A 27,305-nucleotide genomic window follows, 5' to 3' on the forward strand; every position below is an offset into this window, starting at 1 on the left:
AGAAAGAATCATCACAGGCATCCCTGTCCATTAGCGTTACATAGAAACCTGGTTCTCCCGAAATCCAAAATCTTTAATCATAGCAAGAAAATACATTTTCACAAACTAATTCAACAGACTTGTCAGCAAGGGCAGCTGTTCTTTGCAATAACTAAAGATTCTCAGGTGTAAGGGAAATTAGCACCTGTTCTCGTTTTAGTTCTTCAGCCTCCAGGAAGACATACTTCCTACCAGGCTCCCAGTAGGGATAACTCTTTCAAAAATGACATCATTGATTTTGCCATCTCCACATTCTTTTGATTTGCTTGCTCAACTTAGAAAACTTTATTGAAGACGTTTCAGACTCTAGGCTGCATTCAGATTTGGGCTTTAGTTTTTCTGCTTAGTAATGCTAGCACTTCTGCCCCAATTCCTTATGTTCCTTTTGCACTGCAATACCTGTTGCGTTACAGAACGGTGGCTTCTGGATTGATATGCCATATCACACTAAATTATAAGCATTTGGAAAGAACTGCATGCCGGGATACCACCTCAAATTTTGTCACATGAAATTAACACCCGAAATTCCCATGATTTTTTGAGCTGGCGGGGTTGCAAATGGATCTTTCCCCCCCTGGAAACAATTGACATGGAAAATCAGGCGTAAACTCAAATCCATTGCTCTGCCCACTTCCTCTACCTACTTGTGGCATTCAGTCCCCGGAAAAAGGTTTTCCATGGGGAGATATGGCTCTCAGGCTAAAAGCATTCTCCAGCATGAGCTTGTTGTAATTCTAGCTAAAGATATCTCCAAGTTCACAGCATCAACATTCAGAGAACAAATTTCAAGTTACTCCAAATTTATGCCACTCCTGTCGGGGCATTTGTCAGTCGCTGTGAGTTATACCCATCGGATATAATAAGTCTATTAATATTTACATAGTTATTCAACTCCATTCATATATTCTGCTAGTGGCACGGGATCTGCTTTCCCAAGCCAAGATCACATTATAATAATAGCACGCGTATGAATAAAGGGCAAATTTCCCAACTGATCAGACCTATTATGCTTACATATGGTATGCCAGCTTCCCGATTCCTTTCAATCGCGGCTCTCAGGTCAGCAATGTCAGTGTAACCCCAGCGACAGATCTGGAACCCAAGATTCCAGTAGGCAGGCATTCGTGGAAGTCCTATTAGCTGCAAGTTTAAGACATGAAAAGAAGATAAAAGGTAGTTTTTGCATCACTGTATTTCTAAATGAAAGCAACAGTTTAGTGGAAGATGGGCAAAAAAAACCCCCAGTCTGCCCAAATTTGGTAATGGGGGCTTTTCCCTTCCAAACAGGCTGTTGTCTTCAGATAATCTGTCTACCATTGATTCTTATACCATTGTTTGGACTACAGTGGGCGGAAGAGGAGTTGGGGTTGGAATGGGACTATTAGCAGTGTCAGCCAGGAGCAGACTCCCTTAGTTTGAACTACTGTTACACTAAGGAGGACATTAGATTTGAACACATAAACAAGATAAAAGGAGAAGAAATCATGGGAAGAGAAAGGGAGCGTAGTATAAAATCCAAAGAGCACAGGAGTAGTTAATTTGAAAATCATTTACTGCATCCTGGAGTCTTTGGTTCGTTGTTTCTTTTGTTTTCAAGGGCATAATTAAATGCATTTATCGCACATGGGCGTGTTCAGTTTTGGCTCAAAGAAAGGGAATATGCATAAAAATAATCATTAACACATTGCTTGACTAAAAGTAACACTGCCCCTGGAAACTGCTTTTCACAGATATACAAGCAGTTTACCATTGCTAACGGTAAAATCTTGCATGCCACAGAAACATACCGAGAGATATTCTTGAACAACTTGCTCTGGAGTATTTCCCAAGAAGACATAGAAATCTAGAATCCCACCAATTGTTCTGTATGTAACAGCTGGAACAGGTTGGAGAGCAAAATCTGCCAGGGGAAGAAAAAGCATATTAAGGTGAGCTAAAACAAAAGCATTCTCCTTTGCCATACTGGCGGGATCAATTTGCAACGTGAGGGAGATGATAGAACACCTGTGAGTAATGTCTTATTTCTGAATTGTTGGGTCGCATCATGCATGGGAATCACTTCACTATCAATCTGTGCCCTGCAGTTCTTTGTATTTAGAGTTCATGATTAACAGAAAGTGATCCAAGACTATAATCCACAACTGCATTACATTTTCACTATGCAAACCTGCTGGCCTACAAATGTCGTTGAACTCCAACTCCCTTCAGCCCCAGCCAATAATGTAGTCCAATAATACAGTATATGAATGACACAATGTTGCGGAAGAATAATGTAAATAAATGGAGAGAGTTCATATATGCTTGTGCTGTTTCAATATGGTAAAGACAAAACAGGTTTCCCCGAAAGGCTGCTGGGAAATTCATGAGGGCAGTTTAAAATAATAATACTTTATATTTTGAGTTTTTCGAACACTTTTGAAGAAGTTCAGTCTTCTCTTCCCCTGAAGTATATTCTGTGAAATGAACTCCCCAGCTTCGCCATGCAGGAATTTTGGACACAAAGGTGAATCTATTTTCAATATTGTTGGAGCTTGGCTCCTACTCCTCCTAGTCTTCCTCTCTTAAGCCAGTGCTTCCCTTCATCCACCACCATGAGCTAGCAACATAATATCATTGGGCACAAAGTAATCTGAAATTTCTCAGAAGAGAGCTTTCGGAGAAAGATAATTTTGCCTTCCCCACACACCATTATACCACCCAAGTGTGAAGAATTTGGGCAGGCCAGTTTGTAAAACTTGAACATTCTGAAACTTTTCTGGTTTCCTTATCTGCCCACAAAATACGTGGGGGACCTTCTTGGAAAATTTATATAATCAGATGTCAAAGAAATAAACAACTATTGGACTTTTAGAAGACATCTGAAGGCAGCCCTGTTTAGGGAAGCTTTTAATATCTGATGAATCGTTGCATTTTAATATTCTGCTGGAAGCCACCCAGAGTGGCTGGGGAAACCCAGCCAGATGGGTGGGGTATAAACAATTTATTATTATTATTATTATTATTATTATTATTATTATTATCCACTTTGCTTTTCTCGAACGTATTCTGTATTTGTAGCAAATACAATTATTTATTGATTTAATAAATCACAGATTTGATTTTAATCCAATGGCTATTTTTATATCTGATATTTTCCAGGTGACAAAAATCCTGCAATTGCTGCAATTGCTTTACTAATGATAGCCTAGGGTGTCATTTAAGAATGATAATTTCTAAGGCATCAGAGGCATCTTTCCATATGTAAAATAATGCAGGAGAACGGGAAGCTCCCTGATTGAAAGCACGATGAGAAGCATAATCACATTCATAATCCTTACCCATGGCATTGCTGTTCATAAAGAATACACCAAAGGAATGTCCACTGCCATCTTCCAGGCATAAGAAGAAAGTCTGCGCACCATACAGGTTGTGCATCTCCTTTGGGAGGGGGAAATAACAATTTAAAATGTGCAGAGCCCATATGCATGTCATGAATCTTCAAAACCTCTTTGGAAATGCAGTTTAAAAGGCTTTATAAAATCTGCCCATCAAAGAATCAAAATGAGATGACTGAACTAAATTTTGTTCCCGAGGATTCACATCCCTAATACTGATCAGTATCATCTATCTTGGTAATCCAGCATAAAATCTTTGTTTACTGTTTTGAGCGAAGGGCCATCTTGTTGACACAGATGTATTGAAATTTAGTCCAGGGCCCAAACGAATTAAATGAGCTCATTTTTATCAAGTTGGCTTAATTCAGCTGTATTAAAGGTCATGGTTAAGTTGACCAGTAAATTTCCATTCAGGTGGTGTCCCTTTTTAATGCCCCTGTTTATTTAGAACCAGCTTTTTAAGAGCACATATTGGGAAAGTTCTAAGGCTCAATTCCTGCTGTTAAAGGCATGACTGTGGGGTCAGTTGAAAGCTGTCAATTATAAATTAAGTTCTGATTCTTATGCTCATTTCTGACGTGAGGAAATCAGTAAATGGTTCTTTTGAGCCCTCATCATCTTGAATTTGGTCCACCTGAAGAAGTACATTGGGGTTGTATCTAACACCATACTCCATTTCACAGAAGACTCTTTGACCTTGGTGAAGGGGCTTTTTGAATGGAAGATAATTTTGGCAAGCTCCTATTTTTCTTACACTAGTGGTTTCTAAACTCCTCCTCGCCCAATGGATTACTTGGAAATTGTTGTGGGTCTTGGCAGATCACTTATTTGTTTTGTTCTGTGAGAACATGCTATAGTTGATAAATCATTGCTAATTCTGATCAGACAACTAAAATTGTGTTGTGGTCTTTCCTCTTGCAATGGGCATAAACCTCAGCATTCCAGAAGTCAAGAATTTTCTTTGAACAATTGGTAGTAATGTCAGGTCTGGATAATTTATGCTCTTAGGCAGTTTCTTTGAGAGGCAGTTTCAGTGATAAACACATGTTTGAGCAGAAACTGGCAGTTTCTTCATAATACATAAACATGTGGCTCAGAATGCCATATGAGGCATTCAATCCTATTAAAATCATGAGTAAGGATTCTAGTCAAAATATTTCAGATGCAATTCCTTTCATGGGTAATATTGAAAGCTTAGACTTCACCTCAAAATAAGCAAGAGATTTGGAGGTGTTGTTAATAGTGCCCTTTAACAACTGTAACTTCCATCCGATTATAGGAAGAAATGTTTTCACATTTCAAACACATTTGCTCCATTTGCATGTCTGATTCGTCTTTCACCTCGTAATAAAACGTTTTATTTGTCCCTTACTCCAATAGGTGCAGCATCCCGAGTGAAAATGGGCCACGTTTTCCAGTTAAAATCATGCCGGTACTGCCTGTGGATCTGTTCTCCGATACCATAAACATTCCAGCTTGGCAGTTTGATGGAGAGCTGCAGGAACTGGTCAGAATACACAAGCGGTCCTATACTGGTGTCAAACCTGTTTGAAGAGCAATAAGAACATAAGTGGAGCTTGGGACCTCATGGTAAAGTGTGGGTAAGAAATCTACCAAATAAATGAAGTGCTTAAATATTTTCAAAAGTAGGCCTATGTATATCCTATTAAGGGACCCGACATCTCTTCCCCTCTGAAACAAAAATTAAAGAATGTACAAGATGCTAGGAAAATTCTTTAACTCGGGACTCTAGCAGCTGATCTCTAGCAATACCTTAACTCCTGTACCATCAGCACTCTGGGTCTTCTGGAAGTCACACATCCTGAACCTTAAAGAAAAGAGTGACTTCCAGGATGCAGTTCCAGCTTGAAAAGCTTCCCTACTTTCTCTGTTGAACTGCTGCCTCAGAGCATGATCCCTGCTATCATTTGTTGGTGCTGCTGCTGACCTTGAAAGCCCTAAATGGCCTTGGTCCAGTATATCTGAAGGAGCGCCTCCACCCCATCTTTCTACCTGGACACTGAGGTCCAGCACCAAGGGCCTTCTGGCGGTTCCCTCAATGCAAGAAGCCAAGTATAGGGAACCAGGCAGAGGGCCTTCTCAGTAGTGGCACCCGCCCTGTGAAACGCCCTCCCACCAGATGTCAAAGAGAACAACTACCAGACTTTTAGAAGACATCTGAAAGCAGCCCTGTTTAGGGAAGCTTTTAATGTTTGAGGCATTGCTGTATTTTAATATTTTGTTGGAAGCCACCCAGAATGACTGGGGAAGCCCAGGCAGATGGGCGGGATATAAATAATAATAATAATAATAATAATAATAATAATAATAATAATAATAATAATTATCACCATCATCATCAACATCATCATCATCATTTGACCTTGAATCTACTTCTAGTCCCTCCAACCTTCTATTGCTACCTCAGATATTGATTTTCTGCTTGTCTCCCCCTGCCCTGTTCATTTCTTTTATTCCACTTCTGACTGTTTCTCTGTCCCTTTTCTGCCTGATCTGGTAGCTGACCTTCTACCTGCCTGTGGTTCCATTTGTTTCCCTTCTGTATCCTTGCCTGCCCATGCCTGATGAAGAACCACAGTTGCATCCTGAATCCAAGGACTGACTGACTGGCTGCAGTCAGCATTGGTCAAGGTCATGCAAACATCATACACGACCAGGCTGGTTGTGCAATGCCCTTGAAGGGCTTCCTTCACATTTCTACAAGGAATGATAAGAAGTTCCTAGTGTCTTTCGGACCAGGCTACGACATGTTCCTGTATGAATTGACATCTATCTTGGAATATATTGAACTTATAATAGTGAAGATAAGGAAGGGAGTGGCTTCTCATCTGGATAACATCCAGATGGGAATGAGGTTTCCCGTCCTCTTCTTCTCCTCTTCCTCCTCAGCACCAAATTGAATGTGTCTCACTCACTTGTTTGTGCCATCTGTGAGAACTGTATCTGTGAGAATTGCATGCTGAGTTTGCAGTGTGTTCCTCATATGAAAATGGTCCCAAATAAAAAATATACAATAACAAAAAGAGCAAACTTGTTCTTTCTTTGTCTGATGTGGAGGTCATTTTTACATGCCCTCTGACATTTCACTGATTTGTAACATCCCCAAATTTATAAACTTTGAAATGGGTTCACATGATTAAACAAAGTATCTTCAGTCCATTTGTAGTAAGGACAAAAGAGAATAGTGTCGGATATGCACATATGGAGAAAAGACAATGTGAAATGTGATATAGATCTAGCTTTCTCGGTCTAAAAAGGAATGCATGTAAGTGTATACACCCACAAGCAGCAATTCCTGTTTCAAACCATGTCCAAATCTCTGCATATCAAACAAACAAAAAAACCTGCACTTTAAATAGATGGTGTTAAAGAGGCTAAAATCTCACAAGAGGTACTAACCAGAAGAAATCTCTCAAACACGGAACTACTGCTATTTAAATTCCTCTTGTAAAAAAAAAAAAAAATAGCTATAAGCTATTGTTCTCATGAATTCTCAATTGGACTGTGTAATCTGCTTCTGGCTTTTGTTAGCTATACAAAGCAGGTGTGTTGCACCTGCCTCCCAAATACATAGGATGCTTCAGAACTTCAAATTCCACAGCTCTATAGTCTAGGATTGTTTTCACTGTAATAGGTTGTGCTGAAGCCAGCTCCAAAGCTAGGAAAGGTAATTAATTAATTGTCTTTTGTTTGTCACGGTAATTGTGACCTCAAAAGGGCACAGTCGTGCTTCAGCCCTATTTTTAATTTTTGCTGCTACATGAGAGTTTATCAAGAATGGAATATATATTTTCTCTTTCCCTGTTACCTATCCCCACAACTGAGTGTTTCCAGACTATAATTTTCTTATATAATTATATTTTCTTATATTATGTTTTTCTGTTATAAATGCACAGCTTTTGTCCAGCTGTTACAGAGGTTCCAGGCACCCAAACTCTGATTAGAACATCAATTGTGAGGGAAACAAATTATTCCATTCCATTATTTGAATTATTTCGATCTCCAATGCATGTGCATAGGTTCTGTCATTTTAAAAATGTGTTAATATTTTACTGCCTTCTGTTAAACTGCTGGTTTCAAATGACTGAGCTACTCTTAAAATGATTTAATATTTGATAGCTTATAAATAATCATATATATTTAGTGGGAATAATAAATAAGCTTCCCTGAATGATAGCTCGCCCACTAATTCTGACTGTCACCCAATAAATGTACAACCATGGTGGACTGCTAAATTTGTCACAGGGTGAAGTCTCAGTGCATGCAGAGCAATGGCAAGGTCTGACAGGTCTGATTAAGCACTTTGATGTGGGTCCCAGAATAATTGCTCACTCTCGAACATTTCCCAGAATCCTTTTCAACAAGCTAACTTCCCCAACTTAATTAATCTGCAGGGTTCACACAAGAGTTTTATCAATGTGGAAAAGGTTTCACTTAGCTAGAAATATTGAGAACTGCTGCCTTATTGCATTCTTTTATGTTATGGTACTAATTTTATGGGGTAGTGGGGGGCAGGCATGAAAGTGCTGGGACAATTAATGAACAGTTGATTGCAATGTTACTTATACTAAAAATAAAAAGGTGACTTACAGGACGTTGTTAGTGCTCATCCTGATCACACGGATGCTAAAAGGATTCTCAGTTATTTCAACTCTGTAGTTCGTATTTGTTGCTTTAGGTCCTTGAAAGGGTGAAATATTTGGATGGGGGACTTCATATCTCTTATTATCAGGATCTGTAATCTATTTAAAAAAATCAAACAATTAAAACAAAGTTCATGGGGAACCCAAAATTCACTTCTACTTATTGAATACCATCTTTCCCTCATCACAATGCATTCCAAATCAGTGGTATGCATGCTACATGTTTAATGAACATAATTAATTGTGTTAAGACTGCTGTACAGTTAAACACTGTATTCATTAGCCAACTCTCTGCAGCTGTAGTTAATGAGTCCATGCAAATTTCCTGATACACTGCGTGTTCTTCAGACTCATTCATTAAAAACACATTTTTATCAATTTCATCCCATTAGCATAAACTGAATGGAAATAATTGTTTTTCTGACCAACACGTTTTCACTAACCAATTTTTTTTTTAAAAAGGTGTGTTTCAATCTGTCTGCGATAAAATTGAAAGAAGTAGGAGACTTTCATGCTCCACTTCTACTACCTCAAACCTTTACAATGATGACTCTCAATCAGCTCATAGAATCACAGAATTGCAGATTTTAAGGGTCATTAGATCCAACCCGCTTAAATTTGGGGAAGATACATGACCAGACCTGTCAATATTTGGGGGGAGGAGTACTGCTCCACTGGAACGGGAACAAGCAGAGTGCTTTGACTCGTTTTGTTTTTAGAAAGTATCAGTCTTCACAAGCCCTTGAAGAACAAGAGGCATGAAACCAAACAAACACCAATCTAACCAACTTCTTTGTGAGAATTGAACACACTCATATTTCAGTATGGGGAAGTTTCACTAGTTAACATTCTGTCTGCCAGACATTTTAATACATGTGTGTGATCCCTGATTTATTTCTGCAGTATTGATTGAAAAAAGGTTTCCCCGCTTGTGCCTTATACAGTGGTACCTCTGGATGCGAATGGGATCTGTTCTGGAGCCCCGTTCGCAACCTGAAGCGAACATAATACACGAATGCATGTCTGCGTGTGCACGGGACGCGTTCCGCCGCTTCTGCGCATGCACGTGACGTCATTTTGAATGTCTACGCATGTGCGAGCAGCGAAACCCGGAAGTAACGTGCTCAGTTACTTCTGGGTGGCTGCAGAGCACAACCTGAAAATGCTTAACCTGAAGCGTATTCATCCCGAGGTATGGCTGTATTTACCAAAGCAATGTATATTTTATGCATATATATATTTTTCTTCCCTTTGGCAGGTCCACCAGACCCAGGAAATTTTGTTGAACGCCTATGTGTGGCCTAACTTCTAATCTTGGCCCCACCTGCAGTATAGCTTCCCTTAAAAAAATTCCTGGGAAATGTAGTTTGTTAAGGGTGCTGAGAGTTTTTAGGAGACCACTATTCCCCTCTCAGAACTGCAGTTCTCAGAGTGGTTGAACAAGCAATCCCTATGCCCAGGGAACTCTGGGAAATGTAGCTCCATTGGTGCAGATCTCCAGGGTTTCAGAAGAGGAACTGTCTCATCCTAAGTAGAGATGAAGCTGGGACCTTCTGGATACAAAACAAATGTTGTACCACTGAGCTATGAGCCTTCTCCTATCTTGAACTCTCCTCCATTTAAGATACCTGGGCAGTCTAAGGATTAGCTACTCACTGCTGGAGATGCTCAGCTAATCGCTGCTTTTGTCGCCACCAGGAAATCTCAGCACTCTGCAACCTTGCTAAGATCTAACCCAATTTCCAAATAATTGTGTTTATATTGATATTCGTTTTCAAATACCACATGCCAGATTCGGCAACCTGAGAATATGTGATTTTCAATGACAGCTTTTCAAGTGAATATTTGGAAATTATCGGGAAATTTGACAGTGACAATGTGAACCAGCAGGCCCACAGTATTCTGATATAAATCTGACAGGTCCTGTTGCAGCATATATTCATGTAAAATGATCTTCAATATGTCTTACATTTTAAAGAGCTTTGGAAGGTTACTTTGGGTCTGTTTAAGACATAATATTCTATAATGTGTGCTTCCTTTAGTAATAAAATCACAATCTACTTTGAGGGATTCACTAAACCCTCAAAAAGATTCATTTACAAAGCATGCTACATGGAACCAATGTTGTCATTTATTTTTTCTCTTTTTTTAACCACATAAGGTAAAGGTAAGGGACTCCGGACGGTTAGGTCCAGTGAAAGGCAACAATGGGGTGCAGCATTCATCTTGCTTTTCAGGCCAAGGGAGCTGGTGTTTGTCCACAGACAGCTTTCTGGGTCATGTGGCCAAAATGACTAAATCGTTATTGGCACACGGAGGACTGTGACGAGTGCCAGTGCACACGGAAACACCGTTTACCTTCCCGCTGCAGCGGTACCTATTTATCTACTTGCACTGGCATGCTTTCAAGCTGCTAGGTTGGCAGGAGCAGGGACCAAGCAACAGGAGCTCACCCCATCGTGGGGATTTGAACCGCCAACCTTCTGATCAGCAAGCCCAAGAGGCTCAGTGGTTTAGACCACAGCGCCACCCATGTCCTTTTACCACATATGTGTATGGTGGAGCTGCAGTGTAAAATGCCTTTGATCAACATGCAACCCAATTCTGAGTGTGACCCGTCAGTTGGACTATTGCTTTAATAAACAATCTAACCTTGAACCGGAAGCGGTTTGCGGTCTGATATTCTGCAGTCAGGACAAGCCTTTCAATATCATTTCCGAACAAGGATGGTGCAGGTATTCTTGTCAGTGTAGTTTCAAATCCTTATCAAGAAAAAGAAGTGATAAACAAAGGAGCATTGCTTCCAATATTGCCTAAACCTATGTAGCACAGGAGTCAACAACTAACAGCTCTTGGGCCAAATGCATCACCAGGATACCTACCCATAGGCAAAAGAGAAACATGGAAGTAGCAAATGGATTTGCTGATAGACAATTTGGGTCAATCCCACTGTCTTCTGCAAGCGGCCATGGGCAAGGTGGGGGGTGGGAAATGAAGTCATGGCTGTAGCATATTTAAGTGCTTAACTTCAGTTTTAGTATCCTTTTTTATTTAGTATTTTTGTTAACAACCATGTGATGGAGAACAAATTCTTTGGAAAGACTTTCAACCTCAGTCTGTATTATGCATATCAAACAGCGGAGCAGCCTAGTGGTGCTGGCCTCCATACTATTTAATGAAAGAGTGTGCTTATTATTCCTGGAGTACAACCTACTTCCGCCTACCTGTTTCTGTGTCTTTCTGGCCTCCTTCTACTTGGTATCCATGGCTGTTGGAAAAGTAGCACCAGGGTATGCTTGTTTCATTCTGAGGGCTCCAGCAGCAGCCGCGGAGCGTGCATATGTCCTACATTATAAAGAGAGAAAAGTGGCGTTATTTCAGAAGCAGCAATACCCTCTAAATCCATTTTCTGGACAATGGCATGAGCCCACAGGACTCATTTATGTCATTGCTCTGTAAATGCTGATACCAGCAGATTAAATTGTCGTCTTCTGCAATTTTGGCATTATCCATGAATGAAAAGAAAGCTTCCATTCTGTGACTCAGGGAGCAATCCTATGCATAGGAAGCTAGTGTAAAGCAATCTGGTACAAGTTAAGCCAGTGTGAAGTTGCACCAGATCCAAACCACACCGAGTGGCAGCAATGCCCCATTAAGCTTGCAGAGACAGAAGCCGTGGATCCCACGGTGTCCTCTTATCATATCATTCAGGAGCACAAGAGCTGTAGCATTCTGGAGATAGTCAGGAAACTCATTTCATTGCTCTGGATTAATTCTGAAGCAGACTTGGGCAGGTCCACTGATCATTAAGTGGAAGTGAAATCACTGAACACTTCAGAAAAGTTCAAATTTAAGCCCTATTATGCAGACTGAATAGTTATGCAAATACCTCTGCTCATCTTCCAGTTGCAAGAGCCAATTCTAAACTTTCCAGTTACAGATAAGTAGCCGTGTTGGTCTGCCATAGTCAAAACAAAAAAAATTCCTTCCAGTAGCACCTTAAAGACCAACTAAGTCAGTTCTTGGTATGAGCTTTCGTGTGCATGCACACTTCTTCAGATATCTGAAGAAGCTCATACCAAGAACTGACTTAGTTGGTCTCTAAACTTTCCGACATTCACCTTTTATATAGCCAAGGGGGAGAATTATACATGTTCAAACACATCTTTCCCATTCTGCAGACATTTCAGTGCCAACAACAACAAATACAATGGTTGCATTCTCCGGGATGAAGTGCTCACTCCTTCATTTCTATCACATTCATTCAGTGACGACCTCTCTTCCCACACCAATTCGTAAAATAGGACTTTAAAACATTCAGACAATTGCCATATCAATCAAGAATCAACTGCGAAGCAACCTTTGGATGTTATCCCATAATCTCTGTGATTCATCTTACAGTACACTGTAAACTAATGAATTTATATAGAAGCTCTTAATCACCAACACACATTTGCCTTCACAGAAAGGCTAGTTCCTTATCACAAGGAAATTGCCCATTTACAAGAGAAATATTTGGAACCAAAAATGTTTGTGCACAATACTGAAGCTCTTAATCCAACCCCCACCTGGTCTTCCAACAACCAACTTAAATTGCACAGCTTCTGTATTTCAATTCCCCATTTCAATTATCAGGCACCAGCATTTCATGGGTTTGATCCATGATATTTTTTTTTTAATGCAAAAATTGATGGTCTGTACGTGAGAAAGTTTCTGTGAGATCCCTACGTTTTTGCACCTGCTCACCTGTTTCCCCCAGTCTGTTGTTTCTTAAGGAATAGCGTAAATTGAAAGGGTTTATTCAAGCCGGTCAAGGTTCACATAATTAACACAATGACATTAGAGTGCTCTGTATCCAATAAGTTCTGGCTACATGGCAAATTCACATGCACACACACACACACACACACACACAGAGTGAGTGGAGCTCTGTCTTTGCCCCCACTCTGAACAGTAAAATAAAGATAAGCAGTAGCCTCCGATCTTGACATACCACAGTGGTAGTTTCACTGCCCAACACAACCTCATTGCAAAACATTCAACTCAATCTAGAAGGAATCACATGAAGTTGGGCATGACCAAATGTGGATGATTATACAAGTTCAGATGAGCATGAATGCACATTCTCATTCTACCTTCAGTGACCAGAAGCACCTTCTACCTGTAAGCCTCGTAGGACAGCTAAGGCTATTCCTGAACGGGGAGAGCTTGACCACAGTACTAAAGACAGTGCAACTCTAAGGCTGGATTACTGCAGTGCGCTCTATGTGGGAGTGCACCCCTTGACAGTGGTGAGGTCTAAAAGGAGGTTTGGCAAGGTCTCAGCCTTTGTTTGCAAAATGCACCTTTATTCCTCCATTCCTTTTTCCTTGTTGGGAAAGGCAGAGAGAAAGGTGTGCTTGTGAGCAAAGGCAGGGGACGTGCTGGAGAAGTCCTCTCCATTGCCCTTGCTTCTGAAACACATCTTCATTTCCCCGTTTCTCATCAAGCAAAGGGGCAGAAGCAAATTTAGGGCAGTGCAACCGGTTCCATCACACTGGGTGCTGAGCCTAAAGGTAAAGGGTAAAGGGACCCCTGACCATTAGGTCCAGTCGTGACTGACTCTGGGGTTGCGGCGCTCATCTTGCTTTATTGGCCGAGGGAGCCAGTGTACACCTTCCAGGTCATGTGGCCAGCATGACTAAGCCACTTCTGGTGAACCAGAGCAGCGCACAGAAACGCCGTTTACCTTCCCGCTGGAGTGGTACCTATTTATCTACTTGCACTTTGACATGCTTTCGAACTGCTAGGTTGGCAGGAGCAGGGACCGAGCAACGGGAGCTCACCCCGTTGTGGAGATTCGAACCACTGACCTTCTGATCGGCAAGCCCTAGGCTCTGTGGTGCTGAGCCTAGGGGGCGCTAAAGGGCATCACAACAATGACATAGTGAATTGAGCAGAACGGAAGGTGAGAGGCGGTAGGCACAGATTTTGGCCTCGGACAGAGTGTCACTGAAATTTGAAAAACCAATATCTATCCCTGAAAGGGGAGAGGAGAAGGAAGGGTATGTTTTGCCAGCAAAGGGGACTTCTTTCTTCTATTCCTTCTACCTTGAAGAAATTATGTGCTAGAAAAATTCACTTCTAAATCTATGCACCAGCATATCTGCCTTCTGCTTGCAGAGTCCCTGCAGGGCATTGAAATGTCAAGGTCTGTCACATCCCTCTATCACAGTACCCACTGGGCCCTGGTAGCCTGTTCTGCTGCAATGTTATCTGTTGCTGTATTTTTCCTCACTTGTAAATATATACAGTGGATTGCACATTCACACTTCTCTAAGCCATACTAAGCTTTATCCACAAGGGTCCCCTGAATGTGACCTACAGTCTAATCACAATGGGTTGTATCCAGTTGCCAGCATGAGTGGAAGGAAGTATCCTCCATCCTGCTGCAGCCTCCTGTTAACTGAGGAGGAAGCAGAGAAGGCAGAGCTGCACATGATCACAACCCTGTTCTAAAGCTTCAGTGCATGGGAACAAAGATTGAATCTTCTGAAAATCTCAATGTCCAGTTTATCTGCACAGATTTCTCACCCTTCTCTTCTTGATCTTGATATAAAGGTGGGCTGTACTCCCTTCCAGGTTCTGCTTTTAAAAAGCCTCAAATATTATATTATACAATTATTATATGCAAAATAATATACACAGATACACTCTGTGTTTTCTAAAGTAAGTAAAGGTAAAGGGACGCCTGACCATTAGGTCCAGTCATGGCCGACTCTGGGGTTGTAGCGCTCATCTTGCTTTATTGGCCGAGGGAGCCGGCATACAGCTTCCAGGACATGTGGCCAGCATGACTAAGCTGCTGCTGGCGAACCAGAGCAGCACACGGAAATGCTGTTTACCTTCCCGCCAGAGCGGTACCTATTTATCTATTTGCACTTTGACGTGCTTTCGAACTGCTAGGTTGGCAGGAGCAGGGGCCTAGCAACATGAGCTCACCGCGCCACAGGGATTCGAACTGCCAACCTTCTAAAGTAGCCCCCAAATAAACAGATGCATAAAAGAAAGGGCAGTTGTTCTGCCTGCTCAGTGGCTTTCCTTTCCCTCTCATCTCCTCCCACACATACTGCACATTTCCCAAATCTGCTCTGAAAGGTTGAGGTGAACCCCAGAACAAATATAGGTTTTGCACAGGGTGGGGGGTGGGGGACAAGATAGGGAAAAATCAAGTGTGCAAGCATAAATCATTGAGCTGATGAAATGAAACAACTGGATATTGCTCAATGCATATAATTGTATAAAAAAAATACTTTAGGCAATATCTCATTAAATGGTTCTATAATGGAAGGACAGATCCTGAAGCTGAGGCTCCAATACTTTGGCCACCTCACGAGAAGAGAAGACTCCCTGGAAAAGACCCTGGTGTTGGGAAAGATGGAGGGCACAAGGAGAAGGGGACGACGGAAGACAAGATGGTTGGACAGTGTTCTCGAAGCTACTAACATGAGTTTGAACAAACTGCGGAAGACAGTGAAAGACAGGAGTGCCTGGCGTGCTCTGGTCCATGGGGTGACGAAGAGTCGGACATGACTAAACAACAACAACAAATAGTGCAAGGATTTATGCTTGCAGAATGGAACAGTCCCTCTTCTCCTTCCTATTCCCAGCACCCTTCCCAGATATGTCCCAGAGGGACGAGGGGCAACCCAGAATATATGTAGGGGAAAGGAAAGGAGGGAAAGTTATGTTGCACAAATGTGAATTCTCATGCTGACAGAATGTGTTTAGATAGTATTATGCTGGAATCAAGCCTTAAGTATTAATAGTTTTACAATTATGCTACAGAAATATAGTAGCACATGGGGCTTGACTTTTTCATACATATTATTTATGTTATACATGGGTTTTTGCCTAAGTGACTCAGATATAAGCAAATGTTCAATGCAAGAGTCAATCTATCATGGGCAAAGCTTGATCAGAGGCATCAAATTCCATTTATAATGGAATCTCTCCTCTGTACCTAATGGGGACATTTGCACAGATGGACATATGTCTCAGGGACACCTCAGGGACTTCTTGATTAACATATCTTTGGAAATCAATCAGCCCATATCAAAAGTGAAGGGGGAGGGAACAGAAAATAACCAGTTCCTCATGAGTATTAGAAATACCTAGAGACACCACACTACGATAATGATTGACCAAGGTAAAAAAAGATAAGACAGTAAAAAGGTTAAAGCTTACCAACCGTTAATTTCACCTATAACCACATAAATTGTTCATGAAAGCAAATACTACTGGAGAGAGGACTTTTGCCACTGAGAAGAACTCTTATCAGACCTTCAATATCAGACCTCTCAGGAACGTTCGCCAGCATAAATAAATGATAGTAGAGAGCTAATTGCTTTCTAGTTTCCACAACTGAACAGAGGTCAATGCAGATTTTTCAAGTCCAGGAGCTGCTGACAGAGCTCCTGAACCACAGAAGGCTGTCAAGGCCAAGTCTCTGGATTTCATCTGCTGCGTTTTTATTTTCACAACAATTACTGTATATTTCCGTGTATAAGATGAGGTTTAAAGATAAAGGGGCCCCTGACCATTAGGTCCAGTCGCGGACGCCTCTGGGGTTGCGGCGCTCATCTCGCTTTATTGGCCGAGGGAACCGGCGTACAGCTTTCGGGTCACGTGGCCAGCATGACTAAGCCACTTCTGGCGAACCAGAGCAGCGCACAGAAATGCCGTTTACCTTCCCACCGGAGCAGTACCTATTTATCTATTTGCACTTTGATGTGCTTTTGAACTGCTAGGTGGGCAGGAGCAGGGACTGAGCAACGGGAGCTCACCCCGTCGCGGGGATTCAAAACGCCAACCTTCTGATCGGCAAGTCCTAGGCTCTGTGGTTTAACCCACAGCACCACCCGCGTCCCTATAAGATGAGGTTACTTTATCCAAAAATTATGCTGGGATGGGCAATTTGTGGCTGCCGTGAGCAGGAGATTGCAAGGGGCATTATTTGCGGGTGATTGGTGGGCACGTCAAGGTCTGCCGGCTATTTGCTGTTTCTGGAATTGGGCGGGCGATTGGTGCTTCTTTTGGCAAGCGTGCAGACGATTGGTTGCTTCGCTGATGTGTGTGCAATTGGCTGTGGCGGTCCTGCGGGTGATCGATTTTCAGCAATCCTCCCCGCAGGTCAACAACTCTCGGCAATCTCCCCCTGTTTACTCAATTTGGAGTCCCAAAAAAGAGGGTGCATCTTATACACAGGACCATGTTATACACAGAAAAGTACAGACAGTGTGATATAAACCACTTGCAGATCTTTGGTAGGGGGAAAGTTGCCCTGATGTAATTAGCAGCAGCATCCAAAATAAGCAGTGGCATAGGAGCAGCCATGCTTTCTCCCATAATTTCCTCCATGGGAGTAACAGAACATGATCCAGACAAGGGGTTGGGCTAGATGACCCTTGGTGTCCCTTCCAGTTTTACAGTTCTATGATTCTGTTATTCTTATGCATGGCAGAGTGCGGCTAGGCATCTCCTTCCTCTCTGAAATGATAATTCCATGGGGAGGAATAGCCATTTCCAATTCCTCAATCCTTCCATCCTTGCTAACTTTGTATCCTAATATGTTCTCGTCCACAGACAGCTGATAATTATAATAATAAAATTAGGGTAGGAAATCAGTTATTATTATTATTATTTGTACCTTTGTTGCCAAGGTATCTGGGATGCAATCTATTCTCTCCGACGGTTGCACAACTGGGCAAGTTGGAGAAAATTCTGCAAGAGATCAATCAATTTATCGCATTAGTCAGAGGCCAGAGCAAATATAACAAAATATAAGAATGTATTTTAAAAAGACACTAATGATGGGTGCCGAGAGCCCCAGCTTTCCTTTATCTTTTTATATCAGAGGTCTGTCACAAAAAACTAATTACTGTACTTCTGCACCAATAGGCTGAGCCTGGGATAGGCTCGGCCCTTGTTTTTATTCAAACCAACAACTCTGAATCTAAGAACTAATGGTCGAGTTTATTTTTCCTCCTCCCTGCCATTCCCTTTTCCTTCTGTGTCATCTTCTACTGTAAACCTGAGGACAGGTATTTATTGCTGAGCTTTGAAATCTTCTGTGGGAGCTCATTCAGCTATAGAGTAGAAACACTTTACATATTTTTTACTGCATTTTTATACCACCCTCCCTCTAAACTGAGTTCAGGGTCAGGGGTGCCAACTTGAACAAAATATTGTGGGGACGCAAGGAAGCCCCGCCCTGCATAATCAGTCACATGAAGCAGTGCACACCCACTATTTGAATGGGAATGTCCATCAACATTCTGGGAGCCTGGCCCCCTCAAATATTTCATTGTGGGGGCTTAAGCCCCAATGGCTCCTAGGAGTTGGCTCCTGTGTTCAGGGTGGTGTACAACAGATATTTTACATTACAACAAATATTAAAATGACAACACACAATGACCCCACAATAGCATGTCAATGGACGCCTCTTTCTGTTCAGAAAAAACAACAGAAATCTTTCATTTTCTGCCTTTTAAGCTAACAGCTGAAAATGTGAAAACATCACAGAGCATGAAATACTTCTGAACTTTTTCTCTCAGATTGTTTGGTTTAAGCTACCATGCTCTCATCTAAGGAATATTTTTCACAAAAAAGGCTTATTTCATAACAACTAATTTGTTCTCCCCCACCCTTCTTCCTTCCCTCTCTCTTTTGCTATGAGACTAGAAGTCTGATTTACTTCTCAGTTCAGACAAATTACTTGTATTCAATCCAATTTGCTTAGAGTGACTATATATATTTTGAAAATGAATTGTTGCTTGTTTTGCTTTCGCCCTCCTGCCAACCTGTGCATCTGCTCAGATTGAATAATGTGGTTTAAAGATGAAGATAAATGAAAAACTAAAAAGACAAGGCAGGATCCTGCTGCAGTTAAGCACTTTTAAAGCCTCACCGACTTCAGCGGAAGAGTTAAGCACATGCCAAATCTCTCCCATCAAAATCCCTGGAATGGATGCTAACTAAAGAATAATTGATTGTACCATATTATAACTACATTACAAAATATATAGTTTATTAAAATAAGCCCCTACTGGTTTGAGTAGATCCCAGCCTAAACTGAAAAGCATCAGTTTGTTTATCAGGTGAACAAACAAGAAAGAGAAAGGAAATTCCATATGTGAAATGTCCTAGGTTTATGGATGCAAGGTTTCCAGCACATAATTTCCACAAACATGAGAGAAGCATCTATCATATCTCACAGCTCAGTGCTTTGAGTGCAAAAACTCTCAGGTTTAATCTCCAGGTTGAATTCAAAAGATTGCAGTCTTAAATCTTAGAGAGTCATTGCCTGTTGGGTGTGGACCGGTACTATTTTTCTAGAAAAAGAGGTGCTGGAACTAAGCATGATAATAGCCTCCATGTAAACTGATTAATTGGCTTAACATTCATGTCATCCATTAAAGTTAGCTGTATATATTCACTAATTAGTTCCTTGCTGCTGCTAACCATGAGGCAACCTGCTTCCCACAAACATTTTGAAGACGACATATTTTCATACCTTTTCATAAAAATAAACTTGGGTTTTGAAAGGTTGGAACCTGTTCCACGTGAGATGGAAAAGAACTGTTACCTAATAGTTCTTGAACATCTCCCCAGGAAAGATACACCATATTTGCAAGACTGCTGCGGTATCTTATCAACTGATCTATTGCTTAATTGTTAGACATGATGAACCAAATTCTTCACTTCTTAGTGGGACTAAAATCAACAAGCAAACAAAACCCATTGCTAACAGCAAGACTATAATAACTGGGGGGCGGGGATAGTTTTATTTATTTTTGTTTCAGAAAAACTATGACAACCAGTGTGCTAGATTGCCATATGACTCACTAATTGCTGAAATTCATGGATTTCTGAACCATTACCTTTGAATCCAGTATGGCCTGTTGCTAAAAGCCCAATCAAAACACTGGCAATAATCGCTGCCAAAAGGAAGAGGGTGATCAGGGAGACTTCCAATCCAGTAAATTCTTTCCTTCCCATCTAGCAAGGGAGAATGAGAGAAACAAAAACATTAAGAAAAACACAACATTAAGAAGGAACATTCGAGGAAGGCGTAAATGTCTTAAAAGCATTTGCTTGGGAGGGGGAAAGTATCCTTTGATCCCTGTAGTTAAAATATAACTATGCCGTTTTCAAAAGCACTGAATTATATAGCTTACACTCTTCTGCACTGTGCTATTAAAAGAACCATCTCCTTAACGATTGAGATGAATTTTGTGAATTTTCGTGGGGGGTCTTTTTGAGGAGGGGGAGGTCTTATCTCATGGGCCAAGGTATGTTCCTCCTGGATAGAAAACATTGCACCAGTGAAAATAGAAACACTTCCAAGAATCTTTTCCCTGTTTTGATGCCATAAAGTTCTTGAAAAATACACAACCCTGGTTGACTATGTTTATTTGGAAAGGGAAGCCAACATGAGCATGGACAGAAATACAATTTAAGTTTGATCTCTTAGCGTGATTTGCAAAGGGGGGGGGGGAGGATTTACCAGCTGCTCATCTTGGCTGAAATCCCTAGGGAGACAGAATGCTTAGTAAAGTTAGGAATGATGCCCATCTTTGACAAACAGGCACTGCTGAAGTGTTAGGGCTCCACAGCCAACTGCTCAATCTTGTGTGAAAAACAACATGGAACTATTAATGTTTAACTGTATCTAGCAATAAAAATGCATTTAAACCAGTGTCTAGCATTCAGTAAATCAGTGGCTGGATTTAGGTTTGTCAACGGGATGAACACATTTTCCCTAAAATACAACAACCCCCTAGCTTTTTTAACATCATCAACAAAACATCCATAATGAGGATGAATGAATGAGTGAAATTGATTTCTAAAATAATTGAGAGTGTTCAAATATCTCTGCAATGAAGTAAATAAATTTAAAAATGTATAAGTTAAAACTGAACTACCAGCTGCATTATTTCAGTTCGTTCTTACCCCCTTATCTCTGATTTTCTACATTAATGCATTTGGAAGGCTATCAGCCACAAGAAACAAGAAATGACATAGTGCTTGCGTTTTAACAGATTGGCTTGAAATGATTGTTAAATGACAGTAACAATGTACAGTACCGCAAAGAAAAATAAAATTGCAAATAAGAACAGAATTCAGGCAAAATTACAGTATACTTTACATTTCGTTATAGACTTTCATAGTGACAAAAAGACCGTCACATTTATGTACAATGAAAGGGGGCACAATTTATGCCAGTTTCTCCTCAATCTACAACCCCCTGTATCACATCCTAAGCTGCCCTCTGCACTGCAAGTTTCAGGGGCATATTATCAAGGGCTATAAAAGAAGGCAGAATTGTTGAGGTTTTGGGGTGAAACCTCCCTGAAAAGACTAATTTTAAGCTTTTGGAGCTGTTTCCACTGCTTTTTTCCATTGTGCTGCCATACATCCAGGTCATGGGTAGGCAAACTAAGGCCCGGGGGCCAGATCCAGCCCAATCGCCTTCTAAATCCGGCCCGCGGATTGTCCAGGAATCAGCGTATTTTTACATGAGTAGAATGTGTGCTTTTATTTAAAATGCATCTCTGGGTTATTTGCAGGATATAGGAATTCATTCATTTTCTTTTCTTTTCAAAATATAGTCCAGCCCCCCACAAGGTCTGAGAGACAGTGGACCGGCCCTCTATTGAAAAAGTTTGCTGACCCCTGAGGTTTTCCTTGACATTTTGCTGCTTCGATGCCACTTTTACACCCGGAAACCAGGAAATGTCAGGAATTTTCCTGTCATATGGCAAGCCTGATATTATCTCGTCACATTCTCCACAACGTCATTACTACAATTATTCAACAGATAAGACACTCTATAAGAGTCAGCGCAATAAATCCCCTCCTTCAATAAGGGGCCGAAATAATTATCACATATTTTTGCATAAAATGGGCCATAAAATAAAACGTGTGTGGTGGATTCAACCTGTTTTGTGCCACAAAGGCAGAATCTTTCAGAGTATGGGATTTTCAAAAATCTATCTTGCAAAGCTGCAGGCAGTAAGACATTAAATCTTGCAAGGAAAAGGGCTCTGCATAGGTGGGGATCATAAAGCTGGTGTAAATATGGAGTGTCCTGTCCAAGTGAGGATAGGTTTTATTGGCTGCGCTGCAAAGGGTTTGGAATTCAGTCTCTAGGATTCTGCAATTGATTGTCTGGAATGTTTCCAATTGTGGGAGCATAGACAGCAACTCAGGTAACAGGTTCTGATTTTGCTACATTAGAGTTACCACATATTTGCCACACAGGAAGCTACTGAAACTTTTTGTTTGTTTGTTATATATTTAAAAAAACCCAAGCAAACCTACCTCTATACTTCTGCGGCTTCCTCCATGTATTGCTGCCAAATAGTCCTGTGTCAGAAATGATGCCTTGCCTTGCAGACTCTTAACTATATACTGATTCCCTATCAGTTCCTTGTATTATATTTTAACTAGGCTATCAGTAGATTATACACAAAGCCACAGGCAGATTGTGGGTTCTCTTTGCAGGCAAGGGAATGATTAGTTAATTAATAATTCCACCCCCCCCCCCTTGCATATCAGTCATGCGACATTTGGCAGGTATAATCACACATGCGGTTAGGTATCGTTTCTGCATTTGCCACCTTCACCCTGAGCCACCGTATGACTCCCAGTTTATTATTTTAATTGGACTTTTGCTTATCAGTCTTTCTCCATTTCTCCTGCTTAATGTCAGCATAAATCAGTTGAAGCTTTGTGGAGGTTAAAAAGAGATGCCTAAAGTTCGGTCGCAACACAAAAGGATGCAGTTTTGATCGCTAGGAGAGTATTCCTAAGCAGTAATTGGGAGTATTCATACAACACAACTGTGAACCATAAGAGGAAGAAAATGTAGAAAGTAGCAGAGGAGAATGCTCTGAATCTTTTTCCCCCTGTGAAGAGTAAATAAACCACTTTCCTTTAGCTATCCATCCATTTTTCAACAACAACAAAAAACCTGCGTGCACTGTTTGCAGAATATCAGCTAACCATAAAAGCATTGCAAACTCTATGTGATGTCAAATATAATGCTGCTGGAACATTTCTTTTAAAATGACACAGTATAGTAGTGGGGCTGCGGTCTGCTTTAGAGCATCCATGAAGTAGGGCAGGGGGTGAGAGTGGGCTTTTAAAATCTGTAGTCTCTGTCCTCCCCCACAAAAAAATAATAATCACTTACTCCAGATGCATTTGTGGCTGTAGAAGAAATCACAACATTATTCATATATGTCTGTCCACAGAAAGCAGTTGTGATTTTCAGCCGGAAGGCTGCAGGGTGTGAATGGGTTAAAATGGGTTCCTCCTCCGCCCCCGCCTCCTCCTCTAGATGGGAGAGAAATGTGCTCATCTCACCTTTTAGCCTCCTAAATTTTGACTTCAGTTCAAAATATGAACTAAAACTAAAATCCTTTGAAATCAAAACTTTTCTGAAATTTGCAATGCAGTTCTCCAACACACACCCCTTGGGGGGGGGGAGTGTACAAAATACACACATTTGGGTAAAGAATTGCATAGAAGAAAGAGTATATTAGAAGAAATGGGGACATAAACGTGACAACATTTTTTGCAAGGCTACTCTTCTCAAATGCAAGCCGAGGCAGAAACTGGCCAAGCTGAAGGCTAGAATTATGAGGAAGTGAGAGAAATTGAAAGTGACACCCCCACCTTCTCCTCCCTAAGGAAGTTGGAGGCAGACTCTGGGTTGCATATTCTTTCGAGAGAGAACTTTTAAAAACATACACACTATGTGTGCCTCAACAGAAAATGTTTGACCCTTAAATTCCGAGCTCTGTCCAAGCCATCAGAAATGAAACTACCGTACTGGCCCGGATATAAGCTGCACTTTTAGAAAAAGTTAAAACGTGGCTTATACAGTGGTATCTCAGGTTAAGTACTTAATTCATTCCGGAGGTCTGTACTTATCCTGAAACTGTTCTTAACCTGAAGCACCACTTTAGCTAATGGGGCCTCCTGCTGCTGCCGTGCTGCCGGAGCACGATTTCTGTTCTCATCCTGAAGCAAAGTTCTTAACCTGAAGCACTATTTCTGGTTTAGCAGAGTCTGTAACCTGAAGTGTATGTAACCTGAAGTGTATGTAACCCGAGATACCACTGTATTCGCAACCTTACAAAAATTGGCTTTTACATACCAACCATTTCAGTTTTAATGACAGGGCGGGGGGAGATGGGATCTCTTCTCAATTCTCCTTTCATGCCCCCTGCAGGTTCTTTTTGGACGCGAGTTCCCACAAACCCGGATCCCTTCCTCCCTCCATCTTCCTTATGGGTGGAGCAGGAGCCTGAAAGCTGGGCCAGGAATTCAAGAGGGAGGCTCCCAGTTTTTGGAAGCAGAATCACAGCTCTGCCCCTGCCCTTTGCCCCATCTCTTTCCATGGTGCTTCGCTGAGGCGTGCCCTTTCTTCCAGCAGCGAAGCAAGCCGATCGGGTGCCTGGGGCGGCACACATGCCCTGTGTCCAGGGGTGGGGCCAGCTGTCCGTGGGGCAGGGCAAGCCAGGGCAGGACGCTCCACAGGGGCTCCAAGGATTCTGCCTACCTCCTCCCACTCAGCTGGGGGGGGGGAGGCAGCGGGCAGAACATTTGGGGCAGCATGGAACCTGCGGGCGCCCAGGAGAGACACATGGCTCAGGCATGCTGCAGGCCCCACGGTGAGTGCCGCCCAACATTTTGTCACCCCCCTCAGTGCTGACACCCGGGGAGGTCTGCACCCACCGCACCCCCTTCCTCCACACCCACGTCCTGCCCCTCCCTGCTGCTGATACACGTCTCCTTCGCGAGGTGGAATGAGCCTGGATCCCAGCCACTCCCCCACCCACCCACAAAAGATTGGAGGGCAAGAAGGACCACCCTTCCTCCTGTTTGCCTTTGCCAGGCCATATATACACAGGGAGAGACACACTGTCTCCCTTTTCCCTTAGCCCACGTTTTCCTTTTCTTCTCAATGGGGCTTGCTGACCACCCCATTGAGCCTCGGTTGTCAAATGTTTCAGAAGCCGAATGCATTTACGGGTGTGAGTGCCTGCGGTATTTTAAGGGAGCCGCTTATATTTGGGTATTGTTTTTTATTCTTTCTCCCCCTTGAATTTTAAAGGTGTGGCTTATATTCGGGCCTGTACGGTATTAATACTAGCACGTTCATTTCGATTAAGAGCAATACAGAAAAGCAGAGCTGATGTGATTGTACACTTTAGATTGTGCAGTGTTATATGAAAAATAACGCACAAAATGTATTTGGGTGCAATCAGGCGTAAGATCACATGGTGGCTGTTTAAGAGTGCTGTTGTGTCAGAACACATGTGCATATCAGTAGCAAGGGTAGGCTGCAAATGAATCAGGGATCATAAAACTGCATCAAACATGCTTCAGTTCCAGAATGTGTATTAGAAACCTTCCTGATATTATACTATACAAACTGAGAAAGATTTATATGTTGGCACAAAGCAAGTGTCAAACAGATTTCTTTTTCTACATAGATTTTGTAAAAGTCTCCATAAATCAGACTTTCTGGATTGCAGTTCAAAGTTTAAAATGGGGATAAGACTGGTTACTTATTGCCACTAGATCTGAAGGTTTTCTTACTGGGTTTTATCTCAAGGACTCAAGTCTCAACGTTGAATTGAAAATGGCCATTAATCTCCTTCATGCTGCTAGAACCTCTCCCCTGTTATCAGATGGTTTAGTAAAATACAGAACATAGTAACTATATCTAAATTAACATATTAGAAAAGAATAAATAAGGAACAACAGCCAAATAAATTTATAGAAAGAGTTTATTTGTGATTCTGAGGAGTGATATATTTCAGGACAATATCCAGCTGCATATTTCTTTTATTTTATTGCAAATATCCATTCCTGTGATGTCAATATCTTAAATATTGACCTTCAAAGGTAGACCCACGTAGAGTACATTGCAGTAGTCCAAGCGGGAGATAACTAGAGCATGCACCACTCTGGAGAGACAGTCTGCGGGCAGGTAGGGTCTCAGCCTGTGTACCAGATGGAGCTGGTAGACAGCTGCCTGGGATACTTAAAACATTTTGTGGGGGGAAATACCAGGTTTTACCTAAGAATAGCTTCTTGCATCCTCTGGATTTGTTTAGAACATTCTTCATTGGGAATATTTGCTTAATTCTTACCAGACGTTTTCAAGGTTTCTTGTCACAAAAGATGTTTGCATAGAAATAAGTCTGTGTCGCTTAGCAGTTCACCTGTTCATATTGCTTAATTCTGGGGTTTTTTAAAACACAATTATATCTTATATATCTTTAAAAGACAATTATATCTTATATGGGAGAGGAAGCCGTGGAAGAGGACTGGAAGAAATTTAAGGACTATCTACAAAAACATTGTAAACTATATGAGTGCTAAGAAGGATGAGAGAATTGAAAATAACAGGGCCCATTGAGTTAGTTGATAAAAATTATGAGAATGAGTGAAATATATGAGAAAAAGAGAAATTTTGAATAAACATTGTGTTAAAATTAGGAACCTAAGACCTAGATAAAAGTATTCAAAGTTAGGGACAAAATATTGGAAATGTGTATAATAAGATTTGAAACAAGGTGATAAGTTGCTGGCTAAAGTTTTGTAAATTGGAATGCAAGAGCGGGAGATGTGAGGAAGTCCAAAAGATGAAGAAAAGATGAGTATTATAAGATGTTAAATTTTATGTTTGTTCTTTTTTCTGTCTATTATCTGTTTATTCTGTCTTTTCTCTATTGTATTAACAAAACTCTTAATAAAAAAATTTAAAAAAATAAAAAAATAAAAGACAATTATATCACTTACAGATGTTAGAATCTTAATGTGCCACTCCTCAGAACTGCAGGATCAAAAGCAACTTCTCTGCCAGCAACCGAGACAAGTTTGGTCAGCCCGGTTATATTTCTGTCCCTGCTCCCATCTGGAATGCAACAACAGTATTTTAAAATAGCTGCTAGAAACTTGATGTGGAACAGTGCCATGGATAAATATTAACAAAAGAAACTGCTTTTGGAGCCTAACAGAAGTTGTGACTGAGAACACCAGAAAAAAAGCAAGGTTCTTCATCAAGCAGAGAAATCCTATATACATACAACTGTATGTGCAGAAGAACTATGGAAATTTGCAAAATTAATACCTCTAGGTCAAGGATGGGGAAAGTACCCACACC

General features: G+C 41.3%; 1 protein-coding gene across 1 annotated transcript in view; it reads right to left on the reverse strand.

Annotated features, from left to right (window-relative positions):
• The window catches only part of SI (sucrase-isomaltase), a 110,541-nt gene extending 88,031 nt beyond the window's left edge, over nt 1–22,510 (reverse strand). The window contains exons 1-10 of the mRNA XM_083739051.1: nt 22,442–22,510; nt 19,999–20,116; nt 17,766–17,839; nt 11,302–11,422; nt 10,730–10,839; nt 8,025–8,176; nt 4,786–4,957; nt 3,357–3,456; nt 1,827–1,939; nt 1,054–1,179 (exon numbers count right to left, since the gene is read on the reverse strand). Of these exons, the coding sequence (XP_083595177.1) occupies nt 1,054–1,179; nt 1,827–1,939; nt 3,357–3,456; nt 4,786–4,957; nt 8,025–8,176; nt 10,730–10,839; nt 11,302–11,422; nt 17,766–17,839; nt 19,999–20,116 (1,086 nt within the window). The 5' untranslated portion in view covers nt 22,442–22,510. The remainder of the gene's footprint in view (nt 1–1,053; nt 1,180–1,826; nt 1,940–3,356; nt 3,457–4,785; nt 4,958–8,024; nt 8,177–10,729; nt 10,840–11,301; nt 11,423–17,765; nt 17,840–19,998; nt 20,117–22,441) is intronic.
• Nucleotides 22,511–27,305: the final 4,795 nt, after the last annotated feature.

This window comes from Podarcis gaigeae (assembly GCF_964106915.1).
Source record: "Podarcis gaigeae genome assembly, chromosome: 5".
Classification (NCBI taxonomy): domain Eukaryota; kingdom Metazoa; phylum Chordata; class Lepidosauria; order Squamata; family Lacertidae; genus Podarcis; species Podarcis gaigeae.